General features: G+C 46.3%; 1 protein-coding gene across 1 annotated transcript in view; it reads left to right on the forward strand.

The window, feature by feature from the left end:
* Positions 1-10474: 10474 nt before the first annotated feature.
* Positions 10475-20884, forward strand: part of LOC122910123 (solute carrier family 12 member 8-like) — a 34811-nt gene continuing 24401 nt past the window's right edge. The window contains exons 1-2 of the mRNA XM_044254826.1: positions 10475-10504; positions 11755-11849. Of these exons, the coding sequence (XP_044110761.1) occupies positions 11799-11849 (51 nt within the window). The 5' untranslated portion in view covers positions 10475-10504; positions 11755-11798. The remainder of the gene's footprint in view (positions 10505-11754; positions 11850-20884) is intronic.

A 20884-nucleotide genomic window follows, 5' to 3' on the forward strand; every position in this document is an offset into this window, starting at 1 on the left:
CATCAGTAGTCAGCAGCCTGACAGTTGAAATCTGGTAAGTCAGTGTGTTTTAAAATATATTTTACCCTCCAAATAGAATTGTTTTTAAACAATTGGGAGGACTTCTGTTTGTTTAAGTGCATTTTTAAATTGTCATTGTAAAAATAAAATCTTGCTTGACCCCATATTATGACATGAATGAATTGCTGAGCCTTTATAATACAGTGGAAGCTCGTTTCATGCATAGTCATGGAACATAGATCTGTTCTTTAAACTGACCTAATCATTAAGTGGTTTAATGAGTTTTACAGCTTCTGGCATTGTCGTCATGTAGTTTACCTTGCCACTTGAGGTTTAGAATACCATTTTATGTATTGTGATACTAAAGGAAGCTGTTTTGTTTTATTTTTAATTGGATTATTAGACTAATTTATATTTGCAGATTCTGCATTTTAAATGTGGACACTTGCTGTTTGAAAAATAAAAAAAAAATACAGAATACAGTTTTTGAATAATTTCCTAGCTGAATTCTTCATAATATTCTGAACCAAATAACTAATGGCAAATATTTAAAAACTGGCACATAGATATTTATTTAAAATATAAAAAGATGTATGGAATTAACAATTTTTGCACAGATTGGGTAACAGCAGGGTCTTGACTGTGTGTAGTTTCGTGTAGAATGTATTAGGTACTTCTGAAATTCAGGAGTCAAATGTTACTGTCAACTGATATTTGAGACTTGAAATACATTTAACATGGGGATAAAAATTTTACGTTTTTTTTTTCTTTATGGGTAAGATTCTTTTAACCCATTATATGTGGGGCTTGGGTTATTTTTGGATTATTCCCCCCCCCCCCCGTTAGTGAAGATAGTTCTGTTTTTAGCCATTTACCACCTTGCTAGTCCCTGTCTAGTGACCGGTGGGACACACTGTAAGAAAGCTGTCTGCAATTAGTAGAGGAGTACAGTCCAAGTCCTTGGGACAAATTGGCCTTTGCAGAGATTAGTCCTAGGACCCTGGCTTTATTAGCATGGTGCTTTAAGTAATGATACATAATACCACTGATAGTCTACTAATCCATTTCTTAGATCTCTGTTCTTCTTAAGTGATTAGAAATGGTAGAGGGAGAGGGGCTGGGGAGATACATCTATATGATGCTTCTGCTACCTTCTCAAGGTTACAAGAAAAAACGAAATTGAAGTCACTTGAATTAATGCATTGTCACTGACTTTTAACAATTTATTATGCACAAAAGGAGTATGAAGATTTTTGTGACTGTATGTGTGGATAGAAATTTCTTTTTTTTTTTTTCAGACTGTTGGCTGGCCTGTCCCTCACCCTCACCCCCCACCCCGTGGTCCTGATAAGGTATTAGGATAAATTATATCCATTTGCTGGATAAAAATCAATGGAGCAGAAAAGTTTGAGTGAACTAAAGGTAAAATTTGGGGTCTCATAATTTTAGTTCTTTTGTCTTTTTCTAATGTCCTTAAAAGGACATTTTATGCACGCACCCATGCAGATGTGTATGCATATGTGTAAGAGCTAGGATGTGAAATGCGATACAGTAACTGAGAATGACCATTTTCAAAGTGATTTTCTACTTTGAAAACTCAAGGTAGAAAAAACTACTTGGAAAAAAAGTTTATAAAAGGACTTAAATGGTAGACTAGGGAACATTTTGAGTTTTTGCATTGTTAACCATTTATTCAGATGAACTTTTAAAATCATAACTTAATGTACCCTAGCTTCTCCCATTCTTAATGAGATTCTGAAACTGATGCTTATGTAAAGGTGGTGAAGGGAGCCAAAGAAATGTATTACCTGTGATAGTAATATGTTTCTAATGATTTGAATTCTTACTTGCTGGGGTCCAGTATTCATTGAGCATTGATCACCTGCTAAGTAACAAGACTTGTCCCGGATGCAAATAAGAGATGGTTGAGGATACTGATGTCTTCATTTGAGCATCCAAAAGGTATTTATAGTGGTCTCAGTTGCAGGGTATAGTGTTGTACTTTAGATTATGAAAACAGATACTGAGCATTAAGATGTGTTTGTTGGGTGTTGTGCTAAGTAACTTACACCTCATTCCTCATCGAATGCGTAGATAGATTACTTTAGGATAGATCTCTAGAACATACAATTTTAATAAATTATAGAAGATAGGAAATATATACAGGCCAATACAGTGGAAATAAAGAGCACTGTCAGAAATACCCCCTAACTCAGGGGGTATTTGCTAAACTCAGGATAAAATTCAAACCTGGACTGTGAAAATGAGACAGTAGCCTTTCTTCAGAAGGAACTGACTTATTACTGGAGTGGGAAATTAGCCCTCTCTAGGGAGTTATAGACCTGAGGGGTACCTACATCAAAGAAGGGAGTTGGAAATGGATGCTTAGAGGACGCCTTCCCCGGAAATAGGAGGGCCAACTAAACCAGTTCTAATTAGTCATTTGGGCACAATTGTCATGGAGTGGCATTAATACTAATTGAAATCCATTCAAGTCGTATACTACTAGTCAGTGCTCCCAGCTCTGATTATGATACCTTTATGTCAACTTCCACTAACCCCTCATTATCTGATACTCTTTTTCCTTGACTATCTCCTTCAAGGTGTTTGGTCCACAGTAAAATTTACCCTTAAAATCTCAGTATGACAGTTTTCCTCTGGTTCTTTATCAAAACTCCAGCACTGTCCTGCAACTTTTGTCATTGGCAGCATGAGGGTTAAGACTGATTGCTAGAGCACGATATTTAACGGCAGAAAGAGGATCCAACTGAGTAAACACATTCAGAACCACTCTTAGGTTCACTCACAGGAGACTTGCTGAAAGCAGTTGTCCCATGCAGTTTGCGGAGTCGGCCGTCACCATGTGAGGGCAGATAATGGTACTCAAAGGCAGTGTAGCCAGTGCTGCAAAGGACATGTTTTAATGAATGTAGTGTGATCTTGTTGAGGATGATTGTGAGACAGTAGGGTTGTAGGGTAGGGAGACTCCATACCAGCAGGTTAAGAAACAGCAAAATGAGCAACAAGAGACTTAGAATCAAGAGACTTAAGGTGTGCCTCTCCCTTCGTGTAAAGTTGTGAAGTCACCCTTCCTGAGCCTCAGTGTTTTGTCTGTAAGATGGGGATTAAAAATTCCTCTCAGAACTGCTGTCCAGATCAAAGCATTTGGAATGACTTGTAAGCTGTAAAGCGCTAAACATTTCCTAGTTCATATTTTACAAGTGGCACAAAGGGAGAATAGAGCAGAACTGGACAAGTGTTTGAAAGCCTCATTTCATGTAAAGCAGAGCATGGAATAAATTCCTGACTTTCTGATAATATCATCTTTTCAAAAAAATTGAAGTTAGGAGTGGGTTTGTCGGGATTTAATTGACCAGCAAGGGAAAACTAGTTAGTGAAGTAGAAGAGATTCATTTTCAGAGCCCTTGAAAGTGGTGCAACATTTTGGAGAACAATGTATATTGTAGTGAGTGTTAAAAATTGTCAGTAGACTTGCAGGGTCGGGGGAGGGGCAGAAACCCTGCCTTACAAAAGTCAGAATGAACCGAATCATTCCATCCCAAGCTATTGGTTAAATCAGGTACAGGAACCTGACTGCTCACGAGGCAGGCAAGAGGCACCACGGACAGTAAGGCTGAGAGGCTGCGGCCAGCCCCACCAGGCAGGAGGAGGGCATGTAGGTCTGTGTGTATGTGCTGGACCTGCTTGTTCACCTTTTTCTTTCACCATTTCTCCTTATTCTTTGGTGTCTCCTTTGTTTTCTTCCTCCTGAAAGACACTGGTATGTGCTGCAGTGTGTATGCACCAGACAGAGACAGCTGACTGATGGTACGTAATACCCAGCCTTTCATGCAAGTTAGGTTTATTTTAAGTCTTTAATATTACTATTCAGGAAAATTCAAAATTATTCATCAAGAAAAGACTGTGGGACCCCTGGATTAGTTTGTGGGCTTCTCGAGGGCATTTTGTTCACAGAATGTAGAACAATGCCTCACCCATAAGCAGAAATGAATGAATGAATGAACAATGTTACACAGTAGAAGAGGTGTTAACAGTGGAGGTGTTCAAAGTGATGGTGGAGAGTTGATGGTGTTAAGATGATGCCATGATCAGGGAGTCTGGGAATACCAGATTTCTGCGCTTGGCCACAAGCTTCTGAAGAAGATTCCTAGAGGATACGTATGCAAGGATCAATGGCTAGTGGGAAACATGGCATCTTATATGTTGCACCTCTTTCCCAAACCCTAATGTAGAAAAGGGCTGAAGGATGTGGCCAGAACTACAGGACTTCTAGAGCCATTTCCTTCCCTGTAGCTCCTTTCCATCCTCTGGCAGCAGAGAAATAAGAACATCTTCATATATGAGAAGAACAAGTAAAGAACAGGAGGCCAGAATTGCATAAATGAACAAAAGGTCCCAGCATTTTCCCCAGCCCAGTAGCATAGGAATAAAGGGGAAAAGAGGGTGGGGGCATGTCTGTATCTGTGCCCTATTGGAAGGTGACCTTGCTCACTGCTGGGGAGCTCAGTAAATGTTCTATGATGAGATCAGTTGGATGGAAAACTCATGGTGAGCTGGACTTGTGACTATTTCTCAAATCCTTTGAGCCCTCCCTCCCTTTACCCTGACCCTTTACCATGACCACAGTCCCCCTCTAGTCTTGCCTGGGTTCCTACAAGTTTCTGCATGTTGACTCTTGATGGCCTCTGGTCCTTTCTGCAGATAATGCCGAAACCCTTCAGAAGCTTCTCATTTGCTGCTTGGATAAACACTAAGCTCTTTGCCTTGGCCCTGGTGGTTGCCCAATGCCCACAGCCCCCACTGTCCCCTACAGTGAGCTTTCAACCTCTCCCATTTGGTCATGCTGCCTTCTGCCACAAAGACTGTTTACACTCTTTTCCTATTAACCCCCAACCCTGATTTCAGCCCCAGCAACATTTCCTCAGAAAAGCTTCTCCTGATCGCCCTTCTTAGGTCATAGCCACCCTCTCCCTGTGCCTCCTTCTACCCACCCATTTCAGACCCCCTCCCCTCCATACAGTTCCTTCCAGCATAGATGGCTGTTTGTCATGACCTGCTTATTAGTGTGAGAATTTGTTCTGAATTCCTGCCTGTCCAGAGCCATCCGGCTCCACATTGTCTGTCAGTGTTGGGCTCCGTGTTTCGTGGTGAGCAGATACCTGGTGAACATGGTGGAAAGAGAGCATCCAGGCCTCATGAGTCACACCCCAGGGTGCTAAGAGCTCACAGGTACGGCGGAGGAAGCACTGCCTGGGACTTTGAGGCCTTCTAGATAGAAGCTGTGGGACTGGAAAACTCATCATGTGAGTTTCAAAATGGGAGGATAGATGGATTTTGAAAACAAGGGGTGGCTGGATTTCAGTCCTCATCAGATTCTAGAATGTTTATAACATCTCTGTCAGGTAGGCTTGACAGGCTCTTATCATTAACTCCATGTTGCAAATGAGGAAGCCAAGGCTTAGACATATTAAAGACTGTGGCAGAAAAGAAGGGCTGGGACCCAAACTGGGGCATGACTTCTTTCATCTTGACCCTTGAAGGTCTGCCAGCAGGTCTTCCGTATAGCGTATTCAAGCAAGTGCTGAAGGCTAATGGCACTGTTGCCCCTGTCATTCATAAAACGGACTGGACCTGGCTCATTAAGCTTCTCTCCGCACGTCCTGTGTTCACTGCTCCCACTAGATCCTGCCTCAACCCAGATGCCACGTGGCTGCTAGAGGGAGAGTGCCTTCCTCTGGTCAGAGGGCAAACTCCCAGAATCAACAAACAGCCTAGATCCTGGAGGAGAAACAGGATCTCAGCAGGAGCTGAGGACACCTGACAGCAGGAAAGTGGCAGCCCCTCCCTCTCCACTTAGCCCTGCCCTGGAAAGCCAGGGTGGAACTCTTCTTCCTGGGGTCCTGCCCCCACCTCTCTGGGAACTGGGAGATCTCACCATGTGTGAGGGGTTTGGACTTATGTCCGGTTTGAATTTCTTGAGTTGCCCCTTCCAACTCCCAGTTAATAATGCCTGCTGTCCCTTCAGACCCGTGCCCTTCTTGCATCCACCGTCTTGAGGTGGAAACACACCTCAACCCTTTTCTGTCTAATCTATTCACCTGGATTAGAGAGGCTGTATTGTGTAGAGGAGAGAGCCTGAAACAGGAACCAGACCTTGGTTCAAATCCTGACTCTGCCCTCAGAGCCAGCTAACTTTGCTGAGTGTATGCACAATTCCTGTGATTTTTTTTTTTAAATAAACATGTTCCAGGGAGATGCATCACAATGACCAATTAAAAAATATAGATAGATTATAAGTTACTTATGCTCCTTGAGTAATAGATTTCACAACTCCCCTTTGTCATTGAAAATTTTAACTGGGTTAAGACACCACTGTGGACAGGACATATTTTAAGAGAGGGGCAAAAATTGCCCCCGCCCCCAAAACTACTGAACTAGAAATTCCATGGTTTTCAACCATGGGTGCATCTTCGAATCACCTGAGGAACTGAGCAAATACTGATGCCCCGGCTCCATCCCAAACCTGGGTACTGCTATTTTCTGAAACCATGCTCAGGTGATTATAAAGCCTGGAGAGAGGTCCATCAGACTAGCTGACACCCCTCTCATGACCCTTCTTACTCTGGTTCCAGTTCTGATTCTAGGCTATGAGGTAATTTTGTATATATACATACTTATATCACAATTTAATGTTTTCAGATTTCTATTTTGGTTGACTTTGTCCAAGCTCTGATCCTTCCTCGCGGTTCAGACTTCATGACAAATGAAGTCATTTTCCAAGACATGCTTTCTTCTCCAGCCTTCACACACAGGGCAATTCTCAGCACCAACCACTGGAAGGGAAAGAGATGAAGGAGCTTCTGTCAGCAGCTAAGCGGGGTAAGGCCCACAGAGCAACAACTTCACTCTTGTGAACTTCAACTTGAGTCGGATTTGCTACTGAATGGAAGTGAGTTTAAAAACAAGATTATGATTTTTTTATATAACAGTCAAATGAGTAAAAATACCCCCCCCTTTTTTTTAACCAAGGTTGGATGCATTATGTATTCACTATCTTGCTGGATAACAAAGTGCCCCAAAATCTTGTGGCTTAAAACAATAAATTATTATGTCTCGTGATTTCTATGGGCAGGAATTCAGACAGAGCACAGCAAGGACGGTTTGTCTTTGCTCTATAATGTCTGGGACCTCAGTTGGAAGAACCTAAAGCTGGGGACTGGAATCATCTGAAGGCTGGTCTCACATGGCTGGCAGTTGATTGCTGGCTACTGGTGGGAACACCCACATGTGGCCTCCCCATGTGGTCCAGGCTTCCTCACAGTATGGTGGCTGAGTTCCAAGCATAAGTGCTCCAAGAGCAAAGAAGCCAGATGGACTGCCTACTGCTTTTATATTCTAATCTAGGAAGTCAAGCAGTGTCATTTCTTCCATTTCTACTATGGGCGGAGGCACTCAGGTCATTCAGGCTCAAGGGTAGGGAACACAGACCCCATCTCTTTTGGAAGGAGTGTTAATGTCATATTGCAAGAAGAGCCTATGAGATGGGCTGTTAATGCAACTACCTTTGGGAAATACTGCTCTGCCCCACATTGTTTGTTTTTCGATTTTCTTACTCCTCTCTTTTTCAGATCCCAAACGTAATGTGCTTATTGTAAGAAAAAAAACCAAAACCTCATTAAAATCCAGAATTTGTCAGGATGCCTGGGTGGTTCAGTCGGTCAAGCTTTGACTTTGGCTCAGGGTCCTGGGATCACGCCCTGTGCCTGCTCCCTGCTCAGTGCGGAGTCTGCTTCTCCCTCTCCGGTTGCCCCTACCCCTGCTTGTGCTCTCTTTCTTTCAAATAAACAATCTTTTTTTTAAAAAAAAAAACAGGGCGCCTGGGTGGCTCAGTGGGTTAAGCCGCTGCCTTCGGCTCAGGTCATGATCTCAGGGTCCTGGGATCGAGGCCCGCGTCGGGTTCTCTGCTCGGCAGGGAGCCTGCTTCCTCCTCTCTCTCTGCCTGCCTCTCTGCCTGCTTGTGATCTCTCTCTGTCAAATAAATAAATAAAAACTTTAAAAAAATAAAAAAATTAAAAAAATTAAAAAAAAACAACAACCTGAATTTGTACACCAAAGTAGATTTCTCTTGCACTTTACCCACTATCTCAATCCCGCTCCCTAGAGGTAGCCACTATTAACAGGTTGGTGTGTATTTTTCCATACTAACTACATATATATATATATATATATATATATATATATACTGCTTTAAAAAAAAAACTATACACATTCTGCAACCTGCTGTTTTTCCTTATTGTGTGATGAACAGAGTTTCATATTAGTTTATATAAATACCCTAATTCTTTTAATGCTGGCTGTCATGGCATGGCTGTACCATAACTTATTTAATCAATCTTCTATTAATAGACATTTGGGATCTAACTTTTTAAACTATTACAGATTAATGAGGCAGTGAACATCCTTATGCTAGGTCAGATAGGGTAATATCTTAAAAACAGAATTGGTCTGTTCAAAGGATATGCAGGATACTATATTTCAATACAACAAAAGTGGGTTTTCCTTTAAAGTACCATTGTCATGAGATCAATCTACATTAAGCAAGATACTCCCTTTTTTTTCTTTGCAAATTTGTGGGTTTCTCTCACTTGAACATAAGAAAAACAAAAATCTGTTCTTAAGTATGAAACTGCTTAGAAGCTTTGAAGGGAACTTCTCATTTATTTAGAAGGTAATGAGTGACACAGTGTAGGTGGTTATGAGCAGTGGTGTGGATTTCTTTTTCTAATGTCTTTAATTCAGGCGGATTCGGAATCAAATGTGGATTCTTCAAAGTTCATGCAGACACTTAGAGGGCAGTTCCTCAGAAGAGGATGGCAAACAGGAAACTAGGAACCAAAAAAAAAAAAAAAAGTGTCCTGTGTGATCCCAAAGTGAAGAATACAGATGGGTCTGCTGGCCATGCAGAGTAATGCGTGGCTGTCTAGTCGATTGCCATCATCTGACAGTGTCATCCTGCCCACCCATCCATCCTTTATTTACAGCCGGGTAATGTGTAATTTATTCTGGAGTTTTTTCTCTTTCAGAGAAATGTCTTTGCCGGGAATGAAGTTCTGACACATTCTACAACATGAATGAACCTTGAGGACAGACATACTTAGTGCAATAAGCCAGACTCAGAGGGAGAAATGTTGTGTGACTCCATTTCTATGAACTATCTTGAAGAAGCAAATGCTTAGAGACAGAAAGCAGTTAAAGGTTATCACAAGCTGGGGAAGGGGGCAGTGAGGAGTTATTATTTAATGGGTGTAGTGGTTCTGTTTTGGGGTGACAAAAAAGATACCCTTGATGGTTGCACAACAAAGTGCAGGTAATTATTGTCACTGAAATGTACATTTAAAAGTGGCTAAAATGGCACATTTTATGTTATGTATCTTTCCACACCAGAAAAGAAACCTTTACTGGAGCAGGAGATGTTGGGGCTCTGTCAGCGTTCCCATGGCTTTGCCTTCCCTTTTGTTTTTAAAAGAACAACCTCTATTTTTAGGGATTTTCACACAAAGGCTCATGTGGGCGTGGGAAGTACTCCCAGCTGCCCTCCTGTTTTCAGAAGCCCACATGGAAGCCTAGCAAGTTATTTAAGGATTAGGATATATGCCAGATTGGAAATGGAGATAATTTAATCTCTCTGTATGTTAATTCAGTTTTTTTTCTGCAGGCTGGGACCCTAGAAATCTGACTTTGCTCCCTAGGGAAAGCTGAAAGCTGAGTCTTGCTGAAGGTGGGGAGGGCAAAAGAATTCCACTCTTTTCGAGGGAGGGGTTGTCACCAGGGTCGGGTAGCCAGCTGCCCTTGGGGATCCCCGGAGCGCAGTCTCCTCTCCTGGCCAGAGCCTTCTGCAGCCGCCCAGGGGGCCACGGGTCCAGCGTGGGAGTTGCGGGCTCTCCAGCTCCCCAACCTTTCTCACTCTTGTGTGCAGGGCTGGACTACTACTCTATAGACAGAACTTGCAGTGAATAGCTCGCGTCCTGTCCCATTTCCCAGGGCTGGGCACCTCAGCTGGTGGCGTTGAGTGCGCCGAGGGCTGCAGAGGCAGTGGCTGGTCTAGTGAAGTCTGGGGGCTAGTGGAGCCCCCACTCCCCCCGCCCCCACTCCCCCCGCCCCCACTCCAGTAACCCGGCCGGGGATCCAGATTCCGGTCCCCTCGTTCCAGGCCCGGCAGATCTGTCGGGGAGCTCGGAGTCCTCCTGGGCGGCGCTAGGGGTGTGGGCTCGACCCTCGCGGAGGGAAATCTCTGCAGTCCCTCCCTCTCCACCTGGCCCCGAGGCCGATGCGTGCGGGCGTGGCTGCGGTGACCGAGCCCCGGCGGACCCCGCCTCTCCCGCCCAACAGCTGGGACCCGCGCAGCGCACACCTGGTCAGCCACGTGGCGGCTGGGCGGGCACGGGGCGGGCCCAGCGCTAGGAGCTCGCAGGCCCCGGAGCAGGTGAGGGTGGATGGGGCTGCCGGGTGGGGAGTGCGCTAGGTGGTCCTGCGGAGGGTTTCTCTCTCTGGAGGAGCACTGTCCTGTAGTACGGGGGCCAGGCGTCGCCACCTGCTCAGGTAATCCCCACCTCTCCCGGGCGCGTGTGCACCTGCGCGTCTGTCGTCAGGGGCCCGGACACGCGCGCATGTGTCGCCCCGCCCGGAAGAGGGCTGCTGGGTTCTCCCCAGGGTCCCGAGAGCCGGGTGTGGGCTGCTCCATCCGGGGCTCGCCGAAGCGCAGGAGCTGACCGAGACGTGAGGGGGTCGGGGCGCCGGCTCCGGAACCTGTGCGTCCTTTTCCGCAGACCAGAAGCCGGAGCTGTGGGGGTGGTGGCATGCCCAGCGCAGCTCGGTCAGGACCCGCTGTCCGCGCGTGGGCAGGGGGCCGAGAGGCGCCGGAACCTTTCCGGCCCCCGTCGCACTCTGCTCGTCTCCGCAGCCCGCCAAATCCTTGCAGTCTCCCTGCTCCCAGCCCCCAACCCTTTTCCTTAGAATCCTCTTGGGGCGCTTTCCCTTCCTCGCCTTCGCTGGCTGCTGTCATTGGTCATGTTCTTCTCACATGGCAAACTCTGCCCCCATATCCCTCCCCTCATTCTCCCTTTCCTCCTCCTTCCAGTATGTCAAGAGCCCTGTCCCATCCCTGTGCTGGTGAAAGGGGGCACTCAGGCGGGTGCACAAGGTCCCTCCCCCAAGGAAAACTGGCTTTGATGCCAAGGGAAGACTGCTCCACTGAGGAGAACCAAGTCTTTTTCGTTACCTGCCCTCCACTCCCCTACCCTTTCTGGCCCTGCTTCAGAGGGGACCCCCAAAAGAACCTCTTAAACTCCCTTCTCCCCCTCTGCTCATGGTCCAATCTACATTCACTCACCACCTGCAACCGGTTCTAGTGAGCCAGTGATGCCCTTGCTGGGGACAGAGGGGTTCACGAGGGTGGGAAAGGAGTGTCCAACTGCATCCTCAAGGACTGGGCAGCCTGGTGGCTGGCTCCAACTGCCATAGCTGGGGATCTAGGACAGCAAGGTTTGAGCACAGGGAGCTTCTGAAGGATGTGTGGCATATATTTGAGTACCAGAGAGGAAGGGGCTATTTCCAGATGGGGTAGAAAAGGTCCCTTCCTCAGTCAGGGCTGTGTCTGGTGTATACAGGAAGGATAGAGCGTAAGGATGGAGGGAAGAGGAGCCAGCCTGACCAAGGATGGTGTTTGCCTTCTAGAGGGGTCTGCCCACCCAGACTGCCAGGACCCCATTTCCAGGAGAATGGCCCAGATGTCTCAAGTGCAGGAGCTCTTCCATGAGGCAGCCCAGCAGGTAGGCTTGCGTGGAGTGGGGGACTGAGAGGGAATGAGGGGTCACCAGACAGGAAGCTGAACGGAAACATTACAGTACCCTATTTTAAAAGTAATTATCTCAGAAGTTTATTTTGGTATTCTTACTTAATCAAGAAAATATTATGGCCAACTGTTAACCATCTGTGTACAGAAAATCTTTGGTATTCTTTGTAGTGGATTTTGAGTTCTGGGATTCCCTTCCTGCCCCATGGAAGTTTCCATGAATGGACTGAGGACTCATATAATATTAAACGCCTTTTACTATTGAATCAAACCAGTGTAAGAAGGTAACTTTATTTTCAAATAACTCATATATGCCGAAGCCAAATGTGATGTAGGAGAGATGTTAGGGTTTGAAGCCGACAGCCAAGAAAGAATTCTTGAGACATATTAAAGCACAGGGACAGGACCCGCGAACAGAAAGAGCTGCACCAGAGTCCTAAGGAGTGGCCCATTATATACTTTCAAGCTGGGAGAAGGTTAGGAATAGCGTAAGTCTCTAAGGAGTTTGGAAGCAAGGTTTCCAGAACCTTAAGGGGGCTAGCTATTGTTGGGAAAAGGTAATTTATTACCGTCTAATAAAACCTTCATCATGAAACTCTTTAGATATATATCCACTGGTGAGCCATATGCTTGGGGGATGGGGTTTGATTGCCAACATGTATCTTGGGGGGGTTAGAAATAAAGGAAATTTCTGAAACAATTTTTATATGTTAAAGTAGACTTATAGGATCCTGGGGATAGGGGTTTGGCTAGGATTGCCTTTTGCTCTTAGCAAAATATTAACATTAAGGCAGTTGAGTTCCTAGAGGACTGTCACTCTGCCAGTTTCAAGGACTTGTCAATGGGCTGTAGATGGTAACGAAATTTAACAATTTTTCTTCTGCCTTGGTTTTCCACATCAAAATGGATTTCCCAATTTTCTGATGGCTGCAAGTTATTTTTTTTCTTTTCTCCTTCCCCATTGACCATTAGTTATAGTAAATATTTAATAGCAACGGAATTGAAGTGGATTTCTGCAGAAATACAGTGAATCCCTTAAAAAGTAAAAAGCTGGGCTTCGGTGTTTATTAGGAAACTACCTGCACCGGTCTTTGCTGTTGAAGGATCACCCAACCTTGAGGTTTCCAGTGTCCCTTGGATTTCACTCATACTTTGTAGAGAAGAGCAGAAGGGTTTCTGGCATAAATGGAGGAATGAGCCTGCCGAGAGGGGAGAGCATCAATGCCAAGGCCTCACACAGTTCCCAGAGAGCAGGCTCCAGAACCTGAGAGTCCTGAGCCAAAGAGCAGAGGCTGGTGAGACAGATGGGGTTCTAAGTTGATGGGGGCATTCAAACTGGCCAGTTACCCCCTCTTCAGGTTTACAGGTACATGGGGAAAATGCAGCATGGTGGCTGGCGGGGGGCGAGTACCCAGTACAAGATACTGCCCCTCTTCTCCTGGGCAGGCCGTGGGCTGTAGCCCCTGCACCATTGTACTCCACTCCTCACACCCAGCCCTGGAAGTTTCCATGCTGCTGAGAAGTGAGGGACTGGAGACTTGGTATAGCTCCTCAAAGCTGTTTCAGAACACCTGCCCAGAGCTGTTTGTTCTTAGTGTGGCGGAGGACTTGTAGAGAGACCTTGGTTAATCAGGGGTCTTCCATTTTCTTGAACTTGACTAGCTTCTCCCCATACTATCCGCGTGTTTTCTTTGGATATGTAAGGCTGTACATGAATGTTTACACACTTAACATGTTATTTGTGGACCCCTTCCAAAATAATGGCTGCCATGATAGGCACAAAGGAGATACTCAGATGGGAAACATGAGGCTCTTGTCCCCAGGGAGTCCAAAAAAAGAGACAAGTTAAACATTCTTGGTTCCCTTTGTGAGAGGGATCTGCTGCAACCCTCTCTCCCCTGTTAAGAACCTTCAGTGGCTCCCTGTGTCCACCAGCTGGAGTTCGGCTCCTTAGCAGAGGCCCTGCCCAGGCTGATCCTGAGGGAGTTTCGAGCCTGCATCTTGTTTGTGCCCCACACTCCAGCCAGAGGTCACCATTCTCCAGGCGCTGTGCTTGTGTCTTTCTCCAGTCCTTGCCGAGACTTCTCACTCAACTGACTGGTCACTGGAACCTTCCTAGTGCTGAAGGCAGTGCCTGATATGTAAGTGGATGACGACGGTTAGCTGACTAACCAAATCTACAAACAGCGGGTAGCCAAAGGTGAATTCAATTGCCCTAAGAGGGGCTTGCTTTTAAAACTGTTGTGGCTGCAAGGCCTCTGTATCACCTGTCTCTCCAAACACTGAGGGACTGGACGGCATTCAGGGTCAAGGCCCTTGGTCTTGGGTGCATCCTCAGTGCCTGCCATTGGTGCTCAGCGTATGGGATGTGCTCAGTTAGTACTGGTTCTACTTAACCGAGCTCCCTGGGCTGCCCTTTGCATTAGGTACTGAGGTATGGTGGAAGTAGAGCATACACGTGGTGAACCTCGGAAACACGGCCCGGGCTGAGCCCTGGGCACCTACTACAGAACGAGCATTTAATGTTGCTCACTTCACCCTCAGAGCCACATATTGGAGGGAATAGAATGTTTTGGGTCGGACAGCTGAAAGAATAGAGCCATTTGGAACCAAGTTGTGCTTGTTGCCAAGGCCCCAGCTTTAATCCTGTCTGCTCTTGGCCTCCCACCCCGGTGGTAGAGCAGAGCCCCCCAGATGGTACGTCAGAGGCCTGTGTTGGGGGCAGATGGCAGGGTGGGTAGCTGACATGTGCAAATGACCTCTGGGAGTGGCTGGCCCTCCAGAAGATTCCAGTGAACCTTCTTCTACCTTTACTCTAGCCTCAGAAGTCAGGAATTCTGCTAGGAGCTTTGGAGCTTGGAGAACACAGGAATAAGAAGGCAGCCCCATGCCAAATCCTTTGGTTCAGATCTGCTCTTCTCTTGGTCACTGTGACTGGAAAGTAGCTCTCAAGAACTTCAGCCAGAGTGGGGATGTTTGTGAGTGAGGTGGAGAGGTGAATGGATGAGTTCTTGGTTCCACTTTAATTGTCTTGAGACCAGAGGGAGTAGCTCTGTGTGTGTGTGAGTGTGTGTGTGTGTGTGTGTTGATCAGTACTAACTGGGCCAGCTGAGAAGAGGCGGTAGGTCAGGTTAATTGTGTGGTGTCAAGGGTGCTGATCTAACACTTTGTGACCTTGGACAAGTTATTTAACTTAGGTAAGCCTCTGTTTCCTCACCTATAAGATGGGTGCAGTAATAAAACCTGCCCTAGGGAGTTACAAAGATGAAAAGCAATAATTCATGCTCTCTCTCTTGGATAAATAAATAAAAATAAAATCTTAAAGAAAGAGATAATTCCTGTAAATATTCAGTGTAGTGCTTGGTTCATAGTAAGAAGCCAGTAAATGTTGGTTAATACTAAAGCGAGGGGTATTTACGGCTCGCCATGTGACGGGCTCTGGGCCAGGTCCTTCCACATATGGCACAAAAGCCTGAAAATCAGGTACTGCCTCCCCATCTCACAGTTGTGGAGGCAGACGGGGAGCCCTGAATAACTGGCCTGAGGACCCAGCACACCCAGCATCACAGTCAGACTTTGGAACCCTGCCTCCGAGGTTCAAGTCCACCGCCAAACCACACCCCCCGTTAGTGAAGTGCCCGAGGACAGAGAGTCCCAAAATAAGACTAGTTCCTGCCAGAGACTCAGCTGGTTCTCAAACACACACACGCATACGCACACATGTGCGCGTGCACACACACATGCTCACACCACACACAGGCACAGACATTCTCAAGCCACTTGGACCCATCTAGGTCTAGAAAGAGTCCCATCCTCCTCAGCAGACACCAACCCAGCAAGTTGTCCTGGACAAGGTCCCACATTCCGGCTTCAGCCACCAGAATAATCCTGCATTTGGGACTTAGGTCTCTGCTGTGCTGAGTCCCGCATGAGCTCCCCCCTAAACTTTCTGATTACTTATATCATGACACTATGGAACAAATACATACTGCGTTTGCTCAGTGGCCGGATGATGCAGACCTCACGCTGCAGCCCCGCAGACTGCACTGCTTGTGAAGCATGGGCCCGGAGACCTAAGGAGCAGCCAGAGCCTGGGGGAGGGCAACGGAAGGCTAACAGCCTACGTCCTGCTCTTGTCGCCGCCAGTCCCTGGCCAGAGAGGACTGTGGTGGTGGATATGGTGAGTTGGGAAGATTAAGCTGGCAGGAGAAAACAGGTAGCCTGCAGGGAGAGATGGCAAGTCCATGTGCTGAGTGAGGTCTGATGTCCAGCAAGATCAAGTGCTTTTAGCATTGGGAAGAGTGAGGAAATTCAGCTCAGCTCACCAGGTATTTACCGAGTGCATATGATTGTCAAGATCTCCAATAATAGCTATTGCTGGGGCGCCTGGGTGGCTCAGTCGGTGAAGCATCTGCCTTGGGCTCAGGTCATGATCCCACAGTCTTGGGATCAAGCCCTGCACTGGGCTGCCTGCTCAGCGGGAAGCCTGTTTCTCCCTCTGCCTGCTTCTCCTCCTACTTGTGCTGTCTCTCTCTCTCTGTGTCAAGTAAATAAATAAAATCTTAAAAAAAAATAAATAAAATCTACTAAAAAAAATGTCCCCCCAAACCTGAAATCTCACAATTACTGTGGAATAAAGAATGCCTCCAACGAACCTGAGGTTGCCTTCCTTCTCCCAGGGTTGGATGGTCTCCAGAGAAACCTAAAGGGAAGCTGGGTTATGCAATGGGTTGTCCCCAAGTCTCCTGAAGCTGCAGATTAGCGAGTATGAGTGACTCGTACTCTTTCTTCCCCGTCCAGCCTTCCTCCAGAAACTTGGCTCCTGCAGGAGTAGTCTATGAGGACCCCTTTCTAGGAATTCTGGGTGCTCACCTCTGGCCAGCCTGACTAGTCACGCTGGAAGAGAGCCTGATGGAAGTCGGTGTGCTGGTAGAGCAGGTAGGGCCGCGGCTGCTGGCCTGAGTGTGGGGAGAGGTGTTTCCAGAGGGCGAGCATGGCTGACCTGAACAGGCCCCCAGCATTGCTGGACTTCCTTGCCCTCCTTCGCCCTTCTCTGCCCTCTCATCCTTTGCTCTCTTCCTCAGTTCAGTGGCTTCCTGAAGTTAGTTGAGGATGGTCAGAGTAAAGAGAGTCTGGTCAAGTGTGGGACACTGGGGAGCAAGGAGATAGCACCAGCAAGAGAGGCAGGGGGGCTCTGAGAAACGTCTGGCCCAGCCCCCTTGCTCGGCATGTCTAGAGACAAGGCCAGAGGTGTCCAATGACTTGTCTGAGGACACATGCACTGAGGGGCCGAGACGGGCCAGAACCACAGGTGCTGACCGGTGACACAGCTCTGGATTGAGCTTAATGCATCCTGTCTCTAGGTTATGATAGTATTTTGAGCACTGGTGTCAGGCTTCATTGCAAAAGCTTTGCCCTTGCCTTCTGCACCTGCATCACCCCATGTACAGTTAAGAACTGACAGCCATGCATTTGTCAGGCCTAGTTTGGAATCTTTTAAAAGCCCCCCTCAAAAAAAAGCTAATGTGCAAGATGAGCCTTGGTGGCCACATGGGAGGTTATAGGGTATTGCTTTATTAGTATGTGGAGAAATAAATAGAGCTGAGGAGAGGGGGAAAAGGGAACTTCAGACAAAACCACCCTGGGGTGCCTGGGTCGCTTAGTTGGTTAAGTATCTGTGTTTGGGTCAGGTCATGATTCTGGGGTCCTGGGATGGAGCCCCACATCTTTGGGCTCCCTGCTCAGCGGGGAGTCTCCTTGTCCCTCTCCCCCCGCAATTGCCCTTGCCCCCCCCAACTTGTGTGTGCTTTCTCTCAAATAAATAAAAAATAAGACCTTAAAAAAAAATTTAAAAAGACCACCCTACTCCAGGTTCACCCTGCCCTAGGTGTGTGGGATGGGTGATTTTAGGATAATCATCTGTGACTAACAAAGAATAACAGCCCCTACGTGTTATCAACAGAAATGTTGAAAGGATTTGAGTTTCCTGGTTAGCTTTCTATAAAAGACCAACCCTAGAGGCCCTCATTGGCAACCCCTTTCACTCTTGAGAGCTTTTTCTGCATCTTCACTTAATAAACTTCAACTGCGGGGCGCCTGGGTGGCTCAGTGGGTTAAAGCCTCTGCCTTCGGCTCAGGGTCCTGGGATTTCAGGGTCCTGGGATCGTGCCCCACATCGGGCTCTCTGCCCGGTGGGGAGCCTGCTTCCTCTTCTCTCTCCGCCTGCCTCTCTGCCTACTTGTAATCTCTGTCTGTTAAATAAATAAAATCTTTAAGAAAAAAAAAAAAACACTTCTATTGCTTTACTCAAAAAAAGAAAGAAAAGAAAAGAAAAAAGACAAAACCACCCGGTTGGCCCCTCCTTTTACAGATAAGGAAACTGAGGCCCAGATGTTTGGATGGAAGAGAAGGACTCACATCAGGGATCCCTGGACCATGAGCCCCCTCATCCTCCCAGTTTTCGTAGGGTGTTAAACTTGTCTGATTTTAGAGATTGTCTTTAGCTGAAAGATACAAATTACAAATACAGAATTAGGTCTAACCTTTGGAAGGGACTCCATGCAAGTGACAGGTCATGAAGCTTCAGCTGGTTGGGAGCTTCCCTGCCAAGCCACCAATGGTACCTGGACAGAAGCCCTTGTGGAGATGGCAGAAGAGAAGAGGCTTATGGTCTTGGAATCTGGGAGAGAAGAAGGGACACACTGGTTCTCAGGGTTGAGTCTGAGGGTTGAGTCTGTGGACACCATCACCCTTCCTGCTCTCCCCTTTGTTATTCCTCCTTTCCATTTTCTAGCCCTGTTTGCAACTGCCCAAATGACAGTTGAGCCAAAAATGCTGCCTATTTGTAAAAAGGGGAATGGAGACATTTTATGAATGAAGGTGCCCTAGAAACTGGAATGGAAGTGATTCTTCACTGAAGTGACTGAAGTGGGATCCTGTCTCATTTGTACCCAGAGGTTCTTCACTTATGGAGGAGATTGATGACATGAAGAGACAAGTGACCTTGAAGGAATTTACTACCTTCATTTCCCAAAAGAAGGGGGCCGTGTGCCTGGCTGGCTCAGTGGGGTTAAAGCCTCTGCCTTCAGCTCGTGTCATGATCTCAGGGTCCTGGGATCGAGCCCTGCATCAGGCTTTCTGCTCAGTTCCCTTCCTCTCTCTCTGCCTGCCTCTCTGCCTACTTGTGATCTCTGTCTGTCAAATGAATAAATAAAATCTTTAAAAAAAAAAAAAAAGAGGGGTGGGGATCCCATGCTATACATGACCACAGGGGAAGCCTCAGGTTCTGGTCAGAAGGCAGGAGTAGGAGTGAGGGGACAGCCTGAGCCACAGCCTTCATTAGGTTTTCTGTGGGGAAAACAGGGCAAGGGAGTTTAGGATTGGCTCGTTGGAATAGTTCTGGTGGGCTTCGGCCTATAGGGGTGTTCTCTAGTTGCCTAGTGCCTGGCTCTGGGACAGTTTAGACAAGGGAAACATTAGCTTGGTGTGTGAGGGTTAGATAAAAAAGGGTGATTTGGGGGACAGACTCAGAATTAGTTGGTTTGGATATGAAAGGCATGCTCCTGGCCAGCCCTCTGCTATCTCTAAGAACTGGTTAGCGATGGGGGTGGGGGATGGTCCATCTTTCTTCAGCCCACAAGGTTTTTAGGATGTTATAATATCATAAGATATAGAAAAGAAAAAAACACGATTAATACATTCTGCCTAGCCATGAATGGATTGACTAGACTTTAAAACTTCTTACTGCCTTAGGAGCCCTTTAATCTGTGGCCGATACAGAAAAAAATCCAGTCCTTGCTCTCTTTTAGTAGATCAGGCCTTGCAAGGAAAATCCTACCACTGCTGAAGCACTATTCTTGTAATTTGAGGAAGGTGCCACTAGGTGGTGCTTACACTCTGGTCTGGCCTGATAGAACCCCTAAACTCCTATGGGGTAGATATTTTTCCATTCATTTAATCCTTTCTCTGGCCAAAATGTATCTCATCAGGATCACAGTTTAAACACTAGATACTTCTATAGTCACAGAACAATATTAAATAATTGTAGTATGATTTAAAGAAATATATATCCCTGAATATAATTCATTATATTTTTGCTCTTCAGTCATTACCAAGTATAAGTGAATCTGATTCTTAAAATATATATTTTATTCTTTCTGAGTTTGAATACCTAATCAAAGGGCTATGGTGAGTGTAGTGATGGTGGTGTGCTTTAGAATAGTTTGGCAAAAGTCTTCAATAGGTAATACCTATGCAGGCTTTGCTGCCCTTCCAAGAAGATAATGTTTCCATCTCTCAGGAGAAAGCATCCTATTTACCTTTCCTTTGTTTTTATTTTGGTGTGTGAATGTTTTCTTCTTCACAGGCATAAAGACAGAGGAAAAAGATAGTGGTGTAAAAACCTCTCGTCTGTATATAAAAAAAAATCTCCTGTGTTCTCTTCCTAAACAGTCCCTGGAAACAGTTAGAGGACTTGAGTGCTTTCGAAGAACTGGAAGGTGCTGGTGGCCTAGCAGCCCTCACTAGTCATGTCTGAAGCAGATGAGAAATGTGATCTAACATGAATCCCAGTGCTTAGAGACTTTAACTTGAAGCAGGAAGCCATGACTTGGTCACTTTCCCTGTTTATTTTAGGCAGTGATCTTTCAAGAGCAAAACAAAGAGAAACCAAATTTCTCTTTAAAAAGATGCAGATTATCTGAGGGGTTTGAAGTGGTGGGGGGTGGGGGTGGGGGGTGGGGGGTAGGAGGTTGGGGTACCAGGTGGTGGGTATTATAGAGGGCATGGCTTGCATGGAGCACTAGGTGTGGTGAAAAAAAATAATGAATAATGTTTTTCTTTTTCTTTTTTTCTTTCTTTTTTTTTTTTTTTAAAGATTTTATTTATTTGACAGGCAGAGATCACAAGCAGGCAGAGAAGCAGGCAGAGAGAGAGAGAGGAAGGGAAGCAGGCTCCCTGCTGAGCAGAGAGCCTGATGTGGGGCTCGATCCCAGGACCCTGAGACCATGACCT

The sequence above is a fragment of the Neovison vison genome, chromosome 6 (assembly GCF_020171115.1).
Source record: "Neovison vison isolate M4711 chromosome 6, ASM_NN_V1, whole genome shotgun sequence".
In the NCBI taxonomy this organism is placed as follows: domain Eukaryota; kingdom Metazoa; phylum Chordata; class Mammalia; order Carnivora; family Mustelidae; genus Neogale; species Neogale vison.